Raw genomic sequence first — 13,415 nt, forward strand, 5'->3', positions numbered from 1 at the left:
ATACTAAGCTGGTCATCAAGAATTAACGTAATCTTAATTATATCTTTATAATACTGAGCTACTGAAAGTGGTTTCTTACTCAAGTGTAAATGGCTGTGCAGTTTAACCTTCCCTTCAGACACCTTCACTCCCTTCACAAAAGCAATCTGTGGAAAGAGCTCTTAAGCCTGATTCTGTTCATAAAAATTCAATAGTCAGTGTTTTAATTTTTTTTAAATAAAGATTGTGAGCTTTTTATTTATTCTACTTGCCCACTTCTATGTAAAAGCTTTCCAGTTTGTTAGGACTTTTGTCATCATCATCATTATATAGTCCTGCTATCAGCTTTAAGCTTCATACTGGCTTTTAGAAGTGGCCAGTAAGATAAAAAGTTAATAATGGTAAAGGTAAAGCATTCCAAATTAAGCTCTCTGTGAGTATATTTTTGTCAATGAAATCTGGTGGTGAGAAATACGCCCTATGACAGTTCAAGCCTCCAGCTATTTCCATTTGCAGTATGTGATGCATTATGTAAAATGGTAAGCTGATGTCTGTAATTTTAACTATGTCTCCTTGTCTCATTTTAGATTGATGAAATGAACATCTATGGAAATACTGCACTTCACATTGCCTGTTACAATGGTCAGGATTCTGTTGTTAATGAGCTGATTGACTATGGTGCTAATGTAAATCAGCCTAATAATAATGGATTCACTCCCTTGCATTTTGCTGCTGCTTCCACTCATGGAGCACTGTGTCTTGAACTACTAGTGAATAATGGGGCAGATGTTAATATTCAGGTAAAACTTGCATTGCAGCTCTTCAGTTTTACTTTATCCTATTTTGCATACCTCAGGAGACTGGAAACTATAATAACGAGTACAGCATGGCTTTAAATACTTGATGGAAGTAGAGTGATGCTGAGAATGTTGACCATTAAATTGTTTGGATGAGATTACTTCCCAGCAGAGGAGCTCTCAGTGCCTTGAAAAATATAATGGCAGCTTTAAACTCTAGGCCAGCCACTCTCCTGAAGGCATGAATCACTAGTAAAATATAGTCCCAGGAGCTCTGTCAAAATGTTATCTCAGGGAGTGGTGGTAAGTCAAGGAACTATTCCTTTCTGGTGTTTTCCTTCCCTCTACAATATGGATTTAATTAAACCAGATTCTAAAAAGTTCCTCTTGACTTTCCCAGGGAATTAAGAACTGAAGGTTGTTTGTTTACCTGTTTTAGAGCCTGAGTGTATGAAGTGTGATTCTATCTAGGATATCTGAATGCTCTTGAGATACAGCTGATTCATCTTGATGAAGCTGAAAGGGACTTGCTGTTACCCAACAGAGGGCACTGGTATGGGTACCAGAAGACTTGAGTTCATATAAGATTTTGACTGTTTTACTTTAAACTCTGTGTGTTTCAGTTTCCCATCTGTAAAACTGGTCTCCTAGCATTCAACACCTTTGGCGAGTCCCTTGAGATCAGTGAATAGTCAGTGCACTGTTTAAACTCACAATTATTAAGATGAAATTGGCGATTGTGCTTGCCAATGAATGCAAAACCCCATGCCAGTAAACATGTAGTGATGTGAGTAGTGAGGCTGGTACCCTTCCCTTGTTATTTTCTCAGCTCCTTGGCTTCCCCAATTTCAGTTTCTTTCTCGAGAACCCAAAGCATTGATCTCTACTCATTGTACCTTCCTTTCATATGCCTTCCCTGTTTTCTAATTGTCTTTTGTAGGCATCCTATTTTTGGTTGCATGGGGATTTATTAACCAAAACTTTTTAATATAGTGGCTTTTATTCTGGGATGTATCTATAAAATGCAGATTGATAAACAGAATATAGTTCTTGAATCTCTCAGAGACAGCTCCTACTTAGCTTTATGGTTCCTTTGCTTTTCTTTATTCCCCACATTGCAAGGGAAAATAATGACTGAATGGCGAATGTTACTTAAAAATAATATTCAAGAATAATATCTCATGTATCTGTAGGTTTCTAGCAGGTATTGTATACAGCCAGGCTGTAAGGACAGGCTCCACTCCAGCCCATTTCCTACTCATTGCCGAGGAACCGTTTTACTTGTATGCTTATACTTTCTGCATTTACTATAAGTATAGATTCAGTCCTATAGACTTTTGAAGCCAGTGGAGATTTTATCTGAAAAAGAGCTGTAGGATGTTAAGCTGAGAAACTTCAAATTGTTACCACTGCTTTACATGCTAAATGGTTGTTCTTATGTTTTGTTTCTGTTAGAGTAAGGATGGGAAGAGCCCGCTACACATGACAGCTGTCCATGGGAGGTTCACACGGTCGCAGACCCTCATTCAGAATGGTGAGTTTCTGTGCCTGTTTAATGACTCTCCAAAAGATTAGGCGTTTCCAAGTTTGCAATTTTTAGTTGTTCTGACCCAGAGTGCCAAAGGACTGCTCTGAGAGCTGCTTAGCTCTCCATCAACTTCTGGCTTTGAGCTGCACTGACAACTCTCATTCCAGCATGTCATCACAAGTTGAGATTTTGGTTGTTTAACAAAATCCCATATTCCTCCAGCTGATGGTGGTCCAGCTGATCTGTTGTTATTTTTAACCTGAAAACAAGAGTTCAAAGCTGCATTTAGGTCTTTTTTCTGCTCAGAAGCAGGCACAACTTTCTTTCTCAAATTATTTAAAAACTAAAAAAAGAAAAGGTTTCCAGTCGTCCTCCTTTGGGAGCCCTGGTGTTCTTAGAGCTCAGACCGTTTTCTCTACCCTCCACTCAGCAGCTGTACTTCTCTCACCTTCCTTAGCTCCACCCCTTGCCACTGTCTTCATTAAGTGTTGAATAAATGCTCAGGAGGGTGGACCAGCGCCACCCTGTTTGTTCTGGCATAGCCAGGATTCCTGATTATCAGTCATTTATCAGGTATCTCTTGTTCAACAATACTACAGCGTATAACAAATATTACTGTTGGAGATCTGGCAGAGGCCTGTTTCTGATTGACAGAGGTTGCTATTACTGATTGTTTATTTATGCTTCCCAGCTTTGGCCATTATACCAGACAGGATGATCTGGGTTTGTTGGTTGGTTGGGTTTTTTGTTTGTTTTCCAAAATCCCAAACTTGGGACTTAAGTGTGAGAAGTTGAAGATGGCTGAACAGTTACGCTGTAAATGTAATGATACATTTACACAAGATTGTATTTTAAAATGGAGGTCTTCAGTACATCATGCTTCTTTCAGGTCATCATGCAAATTGTTGTCATATCTCTCCTCAGATAAATAAAATAGTAATAATAAAATGAGTTTGGGCAAACTGGAAGAAACTGGGCCTTCATGCAATTTTTAGTTGTTTAGTCAAATATGCTCTCTGACTTACAGCTGTTGTTTGCTCTCTGTTGGATTTGTCTGTGAAAGTACTGGCAGTTCTTCAGCTGTCCTTCACGCCTCTCTACTCTTCTTCAAGTTACTTGGGTTTCACTTCTTTCTTTCTTTCTTTGTTGCCCCTCTAATTTTAGTGTTGTACACAGATCTGATTGCAAGTGACTTTATGCCTCGTTGCTGTGGGATATTGCGGAAGACAGAAATGTCAATGATTTAAAAAAATGGAGTTTCATTCTGCAGTACTTAATGAGTTGGCCAAAGATGTCTCAATTTCTGGCTGCTACCTCTAGTGACTTGTAGAGGAAGAATGGATTACCTTAAAATTGCAAATGTGATACCTATCGTTAAAAATGGGGAATGAACAAACTGTTTGTAAACAGTTAGGGAGGAGTGGGCAATATCTGGCATAGATTTCTCAAGAGTAAAAGATGCTGAAGCATCATAATTCTCTTCTACAGCAGAGTAATAGGCTTTGTGAACACAGCACAGTCCTCTGACTTTTCTGTGGGCAGGTAATGTTCATGGAGACCTCCGCTGGTGGAGGCTCCACCCCAGGGAACCTGTTCCAGCATTTCACTGATCTTTATTTACCATTAGAAAATGCTGTACAGTGCTTTGCTAGAACTTTCCTTGTTGCAGTTATGGCCTGTTATCTCCTGTGAATAGTGGACATGCAGTAAACACTACCATATCCTGATGTCAGCAAGACTTTTTACATGCTTTCATAAAGTATTCTCACAGCAAACTAGTGGACTATTAAAAATATTACAGTGTTGGTACGTAACTAGTTGAAAAACTACTCTTGGAGATTAGTAATAAATGGATTGTTGTTGAAATGGAAGGTGTAGTGAGGGCGTTTTCAGTTCCCCCCCTGGGTCTGGAACTACCCACTATTTTCATTAACAACTTGGATAGTGGAATAGAAAACGTGCTTTTAACATTTGGAGAAAACATGAAGTTGGGAGAGACTGTTAGTTTGGCAGAAGGTGGAGAAATGGAAATGGAAATGGAAAATGATCCTGTAAAAGGATAATGCAAGTGAAGCAAAGGGAAGATCACACACTCAGGCAGGAGTATCAGCTGGACAAGTTCAGAACGGCAACAGCCAGGTGGGTGGCGGTTCCTCAAGAAAGGTTCTGGGGCTTGTAGAGGATCAGAAGCTTGTTGACCACAATTCAACAGTGTTATAGTGCTTAAAAAAAAAGATCAACAATGTACATGGTGCTGTACAATGTACAGGAGTGTATAGATAGGAGCGTAGCCAGCAGGCATGAAGTAATCCTTTTGCTCAGCTCAGTGTTGGGAGATGTCAGCTGTAATACTGTTTCTGCCTTTTGACATTTTACTTCTAGAAGGATGTGGGCCAGCTGGAGAGGACTAGGGGAAGGACGAGAATAGCTGGAGTGCAGCAAACCTGACTTACAAGGAGAGACTGAAAAAATTACAGTTCCTTGGTCCAAAAAGAAAACAAGGGCTTGATAGCAATCTTTGCATGAGTCAAAAGCCACAGCAGAGAAGAAAGAAATAATTTATTTTTCCTGCTTATGAAGATAAAACATGAGATGACAGGCTTAAATTGCAACAGGAAAAGTTCTACTTAAGCGCTGTTTGGTTGTTCTTTGGTAAGACACAGAGAAGGCACACAACATGCTTGTTGTTTGCAGTGTGTTCCTGCTGGCCTCTTGAATGAACTCTTATTTAACATTAGTGCCTTACAGGTAAGGTTGAGTTGAGTGGCAATGCCTTTATGAATAAGGGCATAGTTTCAGCAGTTTATTTTGTTAGTTTAATTCAAGGCATCCATTTGTACCTTTAGATGAGCAGCAGGTCTGTATCATGTACTTTACCATCATATGTCATCCTGTTCACCTATTTCCCACCATTTTCCCCACCATTTTCCCCACCACTGCAGTTGGAGAGGGAGATGAAAATGCTGCTGCCAGACCACGTTAAGTACCAATGGGTGACAGCTGACAGCTTGCTGTGTGCTGGTTCTTGGTCTCTCAAATTTAGTGCCTGTGGCTGGGCTGCTTATGCTGTATTCACTAGAGAGAAATAACGTTTGTGGTCACTGGTTCATGCTTAATCTTTCAGTGTTAAACTGTATGAAAATGTCTTTTGCAGGAGGGGAAATTGACTGTGTTGATAAGGATGGTAACACCCCTCTGCACGTGGCTGCAAGATACGGACATGAGCTTTTGATTAACACCCTCATAACCAGTGGAGCTGATACTGCCAAGTAGGTGGCTGAAGTGGAGCTGTTTCTAATGATCAAGTGTTGTGTCCGATGCCTGGAAACAGTTATTCCTCAGGTTCTGAAGTATATGAAGGTTAAAATGAATAAGCATAATTGTACTGTACTTCAGTGGGTGACATGGGGCTAAAATATGAACACTCAAGAAGTATGGAGGGGAAGGAAGCCCTGCTAAGTTCCTGTTGTGCCCAGTTATGCAGTTACAAGGAGTACAAGTACTGCTTCTTTCTCCTGAAACATTGATGTGGCACAGTGGTATATAATGTACGTGAAGTACATATGTATCTAAAGTGCATCTTGATCACAGTTATTCCAGAAAGTCTGTAGTTTGTCTAGGAAACGTAGTTGAAAAAAATTCGGATGCCTTTCAAGGGAATTGTGTGCGTATTCCTTGGTATCTAAATTAGCTTAATGTTTAGTGGTCTGTCATACATGGTGATTATTCTTTTGTCTTGTATCTTTTGGTATGACATAGGGTAATCAATAGAAATGCAGTATTGCAAAGTATTACTAAGTATTTCTGATCTCAGTTTAACAAGAGCCTGTCTTGATGTTGCATGGTTTCTGATATTCAGATGGCTGAAATAATAGGGCTGCTTTTATCTGATTTGTGAGTTTGGGAGTCGTTTTTGAATAGAGGGACAAAGAATTGAAATTAGACACATTTCTAAATGTTGTTAGTGCTTTCTGCTTCAATTCATTTTTTTGTTTGTTTGTTTTTTTTCTTGCACAAATGTCAAGACTGCACCTACAATATGATAAGTATTGTCAACTCAAACATTGGCAACATGTTTATTTTTATTTTTAAGAGTACTTGAGTATTGGTTAGTTATGTTCAGGTTCTTATGGTCTGTCAAAAGAAAATAGCAAATCTGAAGGTAAACAAAGGGATATAAGACCAGAGTAATGCAATACCATGAGGGGTATCTGTACCAGGTGTTTAACAGCAGCAGCTGATTTCATGAATGTAAGTTTTTGGCAATTACCTCAACATGTGTCCAAAATAGGTTTTAAAAGTCTTCTACCTAGAACCTACCATAGAAATCGGTGACTTCTTTTGACTTACCTAATTAGGAAAACCTGCTTTCAGATGCAAACGAGCTGGTTTTAATTTTGAAGATACTTGCAGCTCTCAGTATTTTGTCTGTTTGCTTGACTATGTTTAAGAAAGTGGCACATTTGCCCATATTCCTTTATCAAGTATGACTGTCACCATGCAAACTTGGAAGGTGGAACAGATCTTCAATTGGCATGGATAATGAAATTTCACAGGCTTCAGCTAACGTCACTGGATTTTATTAACATAGCCAGCATGAAGTTCTTGGTGTCTAAATAGATGCCTATTTTTCCTAGCTCTTTCTCCAGTACAGTAAGTCTTAGTCTGTCTCTTATCTTGAGGTTTAAAGGGAAAATGAGATGTAGTGGGATAGCCCACTCTTGGAATCTGGGTTATCCAGTTAGAAATTTCTATTTCACACTTGGGTGGCTGGAACATTGATCAAATAAAATACTTTTTCCAGCAGCAAAAATAAGTGAAATAAGAAGTTGACTCAGAGATGCCAGGCAGATCCAAATGATGCTACTGTCTGTGCTAAACAAGGAGCATTGAAACACTGGAAATGGGCTTTCATATGTGCTGCATGTAAATAACTCTGGCTGAGCTCCCCAAACTGGCTTTGAAAAGAAAATTCTGCAGCATTGTTAGCGACAACTGCAGACAGCTCAGTCAGTCTTCGAGGCGACTGCATTTAAAGGAGAAAGTGTGTAAGTGATGGGAGGAACCAGTGTGAACAGCGCTATAGAAGTGTGACACTGGTTAGCAGATGTGCAGATAGTGTATTTCAATGGAAACCGGCCAAAAAGTGCTGGGTGGAAATCTTGACCTAAAAGAAGAAAAATATTACTTTAGATAACTAGGTGGAGGAGAAGATAGAGAGAAATGGGTGTAGGAAGAGGCACAGCAATACAGAATGTCCAATGTTAGCTTAAATAAATGAATCCACAGCTAAAAACTGCAACCTGTTTATACAGATGCAGCAGCTTGGTGGAGCTTGTGCTGTTTCCTTCAAAGGATAGGTTGTCACATCATCTTTTAATAGATTTACTCTAAGATGTAGGTGCTGACACTAGCAAAATTAAAATATGTACAGCACCACAAGTCACTCCTAAGTGTAGTGAAGCAGCAAGGAGGACGCATTTAACGTCAAGACAGAGAAAGGATAGGCCTGTGGATTCTGGAAAGAATAAGTTTTTTAAAAACAAACCAAAAATAGTTAAATACATATATGTATAAAATGTTGGAGAGAGCAAGATGTCTTTATAAACATCCACATTCATTTTTGTCTAAAGCTTCATAAGTATTTATCATTTATGGTGAATCTTGCAGAAAGACAAGTTCCTTTGTCTTTGGGTCCATATCTGAGATCCTCTTCCATGACGTGATCATACTCTCCCATGCACCAGTTGTCTTGCAGAAATGAAGGGCAGATATGAATCCATCTGCTATTGTTCAAAAGTTTGTCATTTTTCAAAAATATATCTGCTGAAGCAGGCAGTAGATGATAATCTTGTCGAGATAGTTGGTTTCAGAGGCTCTATATTTATGTGCACTTGGAGGACTGCCAGTAGGACAGTATTTCTAGAATAACAGGATGCTTTTCACAAAACAATGCTAAATGACAGAAGCCAAGATGTCCAAACCTAAAAGTCTTCTAAGACAGCAAACAGCGGCATGCTTAGGGACTGAACTGGGATGATTTACTGGTATTAATAAAAGCTGCTGAGTGCTCAGCTTGTTTAAAAACTACGTGGTTGCCTGATACAGATTTAGCCTAATGATAGGTGCCTACCCGTTTGATTTTTTTTTTAGCCAGCATGTCTGCTCTGAGAAGTTTATAGTGTAATTGAAAAGAGGGTCATGTGTTAAAGGGGGGGGAAAATGAAAGGGAGTGTGAGGAGAGTAGCTGGAGCAAATAGGAAAATTAGGTGTTTAGTTCTTAGGGTGTGGGAAGAAAACTGCAAGTGTCACAGCAGCCTAAAGGAAAGTGTGAAGAAGAGTCATCAGCTACCCCAGCCCCACGGGAGAGAGAAAGGGAAGAAAGGGAGACTTTGAAAATCTGCACGACAGTTATCTAAAGGATGTTAATAGCAGGAAAAATGGATTTCAGAAATAATATTGAGAAGATTTCAGCATTTACTTTTACCTCAGAATGACAGTTGCAGTATGTGCAGCTGATGCAGAAATTTGTGCGTTCCACACCGGGAAATTGACCTGAGCAATATCTGCTCTCTTGCTTCCTTCCTCACCTTGGCTTTCACCTTGAATTTTTAGAAACCTTCCTGCCACATTCTGTTCAAAGCGTAATGCCAAGACCTTGCTGTATCAGAATATTTTTAGCTCCTGAAAAGGCTGGTAAGGAAATACAGATAAAAATAACATGGCAGGAAGAATCTTCCTCGAAAAGGATAAAAAATGCTGCCTTTGTGGAAGGAGCTTTTGATGCGTTGTGTCTGTATGCAACCTGCATCTTCACATGACTCTGTGTAATGAGGCTGTTGTGCCTTTCAGGTGCGGGATCCACAACATGTTCCCTTTACACTTAGCAGCGCTGAATGCTCACTCAGACTGCTGCAGGAAATTGTTGTCATCGGGTAAGTAAATCCTGCAGTGTCTGTGGAGCTCGAGTAGTGTGTGTCTCTGCTGCTTACAGCCCCTTTATACTCATTGCTGTGGATTGTTCAAATGAAAGACTTCCTGTGCTGCTGCGTTCGGCTGTGTGGTGTGGTGGACGGGAGCGTGTGAGGCTTTCCTAACGGCATGCTGGTACTTCCTGCATCCTGTATGGGTCTTGTCTCCTCGCAGGTTCAGAGAGTTTATATTAATACACCAGGAGGAGGGAGGAAATTTAGGACCCTTTCCCAAACTGTAGGAATGTGGGATACTGTTTTGGTTTGGGTTTTTTTCCCCCCAAAGGAATAATTCAGGAAATTCTCTCCTTGGGGCCTGCACGGGAGCAGGTGTTTACATCTCACAGATGATGATGTTTTTTAGATACAGCTGAAGTGTGTTTCTGAATCCAGACAGAGTAAAGGAGTTAGGCTCGCCAAAGCTCTGTGGGCACACGAGGGGAAACGAGTGAAAGTGTGGTGTCAAGAGAGCAGTCTCAGGACCCTCACCAGAGCCCAAAGCAGAAGCAGCAGCCATTTGCTGATGCAGCTGTTTCAAAAGAGGCAGTAATCAGGTGCTAAATCCCAAATTCTTTTTTTCCAGGCAAGAGTTCCCATGAGTTAAAAAATCATAAGGAGATTATACGCTTTTGTAGAAAATTGCTTCATTACTTAACATGTAAAATCTCCTACAACTACTTTTTCCCCTAAACTTGAGTCCTGTAGGATATAAAAAAAGTGTGAAAAATGGCAATTACATACCCCATTACATTAAACCTTGGCATGCTCTGGCCTTGACCACTAGATCAGGAAGGAAGAGAAAAAGCTCTGGGTGACCAGAGTTAATAATGCCAGGCTTATATCTGTGGCCTTGTGCATCTTCATGAATATCCCTGCATGTTCCTGGAAGACTCTTTCCAACCTGAAAATCCACACACAATAAAAATGGTTCCATTTCATGTTCAGGCTGACACTGTGGTTTCTCCTCATTTCTTCATGTTTTCTGTCTTCGTGTCCTGCTGTTGCAGTCCTCTTGACAAGTATCTGCTTCATAAATGCCTGTCACATGGTTTTAAATAGGGATGTGGCGCAGAGCTGGATGCGGAAATAGATGCTCGTCGACTTTGCAGCTCTTTTTATAGAGCTGCCAAACTGGAGCAGCTGCTTGCCGTTCCCGTGACAACCTCTTTCTGACTGTAGTTGCTTGCGTTCTGTTTTTTTTCCAACTAACTGATTTTTCTGTCTCTGCAATGTTTCTTGTGGTTTAACTAGGACAAAAGTATAGCATAGTGTCCTTGTTTAGTAATGAGCACGTGCTGTCTGCAGGCTTTGAAATAGACACCCCTGATAGTTTTGGAAGAACGTGCCTCCATGCTGCCGCTGCAGGAGGGTGAGTAGCTGTGACTGTAGCTGTTGTAAGTTATTTTGTGGCTTCATTGCAGATTTGGTGCCAGCCAACTTGACTGTGCCATCCACAGAGGAGTTTAGTGTGGTGCAAGGGAAGCAAAGCAGGCCGATGTCAAATTTGGGTCACTTGAGGCTGTCTTTTGCCACTGTCCTCGTGTAGGGGTTGCTTGCAAACAAGTGATTTGAAGCATGGGTTTCAGGCGTAGGGTAAAACTCTTTCTTTTCACGTGCCTGTGAAGACTGCTTCAGCTTTAGAAGGGGCTACTGCATACTCACCCCAGTCTGTCTGTTGGCCACAAGGGTCGCTGAGGGCCAGCAGTCAGCAGGAAATCATCAGTTCCTAGGGCAAAGCAAATGAGGAGGAGGAGCTGTAGCTCCTGGGATGCTGCTGGCAGGGGAGTTATACCTGGCCTCCACCTTTGGACTGTGTCCTTGTCCGAAAATGCAACTACACAACAGTGCCCATCAGATTGCAACCCTGGAGTCCAAATGCAGCTCGTCTCCCTCTTTCCCATTTTTCAGGTGCAAGTTTAAAATTTTCTAAAAGAAAAACCAACAAACCAAACCAACAACACCCCCCCCCCCCCCCCCCCCCCCCCCGAAAACAAACAAGCAACCCGCAACATCCAAATTAGAAAGTCAAAAGACTGTCATTCTCTCAGGGTGATGCATTTCTGATAAGTGCTGGGAGGCCAGAAGTGGAAACAAATAAAAACTGAAATGTGTCAATTTAAGTTGTAAATGTAGCATAAGTATTTCCAAATAATTGTCAGTGGAGTGCTGTGAAGTTAACCTAGCAAAAGGACAAAACATTTGGCAAGCATTGAGTTTTGACTCTTCTGTTGAGTACTTTATGGCTCAGAAAACAGCTGAAATGGAGCCTTGGCTAGAACCCAGCTTGGATTCTCTGTGCTTATAGCAAGCAGAAATGGTCATCCACAGCAAATACTTGGCAGTCTTTCTGGAAGTTGTTTTTTCTTCTCAGTGGACCAAAATGTATATCACAAAGTTTTTGTTATGAAAAAAACCTAATAAAATTAATCCAAATACTGTTTTTATTATTCTTGTGGTATTACTCTTCTTGATACTTCTCTCACATTAATAGAGGAGGTATGACGGTTGCTTGGATGGAGATTATTATAGTATAGTTCAGATGCTACCTCTTTGATAAGGCTGCACCCCAAAAGAATAATAAAAACAACCTGGAAGTCCTAAAGAGGAGAGGCTTCATAAGAAGCACAAGTGGCTCATGAAAATAAACCATGTTTTTCCAGTGGTTTACTACAATTGTCATCACGAACAAGTGTTTTTATTTTTAGTACGTTGTGGTGAGTGTTCTGTAGCTATTCTATGCAACAGCAGTTTAGAGTAGGGATGAACGTAATGTCAACGTATTGCATCCAACTTTTTTTTTTCCTGGAGCTATACAAAAGGCATTTTTTTCCTGACACATGCCTGTTACTCCCATTACATTAAAGGGAGTTGCATGGGTACTAGGAAAAGAACATACTTCAAAGGCCTGCTCATCTTATTGTGAACCCAAATGATTTATTGCCCCTGTGAATGACAAGGAGTCTTGGAAAGTGCTGCATTTCTTTATGTCATTTTCTGGATTGGAGTCATACATTTATTCGCTTGAATTACAAAAGACGTAAGAATTCAGCTGTTTTATTTTCTATTAAAAATCACCTGGCTTTAAACAAGATGAAGCAGCTATGATGTGGTGAATTCTTTTGACAGATACAAAGCAATGGAGTGCAACTCATCCACTCATAAAGATGCAATATTGATATGACAATCACTTTAACTAGCTATGACCCTTATTCAACAAAGCACTTGGAGATGTGATTTGTCAACAGTAGTCAAGAAATCATATGAGAATAAACCTAAAAGTAACTCTTGTGATTAAATCTCACTAAGTAAACAGGATTTGAACAAACTGCTTACTCTTGAATGCTTTGCTGAACGGGGGTGGATTTCGTTAAATGTCACCTCTTCATTATTATACTGGCATTTTATATGCTAGCAACAACTTACTTTTAAATTTCTCTTATAAAATACCAGTTCAGTGTGGGAAGCATTAGAGTACGGCTCCCATTAAAAATCTCCAAACACTGAATTCAGATCACATTTACTGTGCTTTCTTTGGAAAATTTTTTTTTCCTCTGCAGAAATTTGAGGTTTTCAAGAAAAAAAGGAAATAGTTTTTTGAAGCTTTATTTTCTGTTTGATTGAATCTCACATTGTATTTGGCTGTACCCTGTTTCTGCATGGGAAATAATACAAAAATAGTTAGAGTAACTTTTTCCTTTTTGGGGGCAGGGGGCAACACAGATATAAACTTCTGGTTTGTTCATGTCTTGTTTTCTTTACTTCTCTTTCCAGTAATGTTGAATGTATAAAACTCTTGCAAAGCAGTGGAGCAGATTTTAATAAGAAGGACAAATGTGGGAGGTAGGTAAATTTTGAAGCTCATTTAAAAAAGAAAAAAAAAAAAGAATCTAGCATGCAGGGAAGAAAGACCACCTCAGTCTGGAAATCATATGTTCTATGAAAAATGACAGTAAAATACAGTAGGAGTTTGGCCATCCCTGCAGAACTCTTGCTGCTGCAGTTATATGCCAGACAGACAGGTGCAGACTTCATTAAATACATAAAAGCCATCCCACCGTCTTGAGTTTTCTGTTTTAAAAATATCACAGTTTTGTTTTTTTTCCTTATTGCTTCTCTTATTGCCTAAATTCTTGTGCTTGT

The 13,415-nt window shown here is 39.9% G+C and overlaps 1 protein-coding gene across 10 annotated transcripts in view; it reads left to right on the top strand.

Moving 5' to 3' along the window:
* ANKRD44 (ankyrin repeat domain 44) overlaps window positions 1-13,415 on the top strand; it is a 143,943-nt gene that overhangs the window by 89,057 nt on the left and 41,471 nt on the right. For 7 of the 10 annotated variants that reach the window (XM_069781831.1, XM_069781837.1, XM_069781833.1 and 4 more), the window contains exons 8-13: window positions 567-779; window positions 2,232-2,310; window positions 5,459-5,573; window positions 9,157-9,239; window positions 10,527-10,644; window positions 13,047-13,115. In XM_069781831.1, coding sequence (XP_069637932.1) covers window positions 567-779; window positions 2,232-2,310; window positions 5,459-5,573; window positions 9,157-9,239; window positions 10,527-10,644; window positions 13,047-13,115 — 677 coding nt within the window. The remainder of the gene's footprint in view (window positions 1-566; window positions 780-2,231; window positions 2,311-5,458; window positions 5,574-9,156; window positions 9,240-10,526; window positions 10,645-13,046; window positions 13,116-13,415) is intronic. The other 3 variants (XM_069781835.1, XM_069781836.1, XM_069781840.1) reach the window with 1 other exon arrangement.

The sequence above is a fragment of the Haliaeetus albicilla genome, chromosome 4 (genome assembly GCF_947461875.1).
Source record: "Haliaeetus albicilla chromosome 4, bHalAlb1.1, whole genome shotgun sequence".
Lineage (NCBI taxonomy): Eukaryota > Metazoa > Chordata > Aves > Accipitriformes > Accipitridae > Haliaeetus > Haliaeetus albicilla.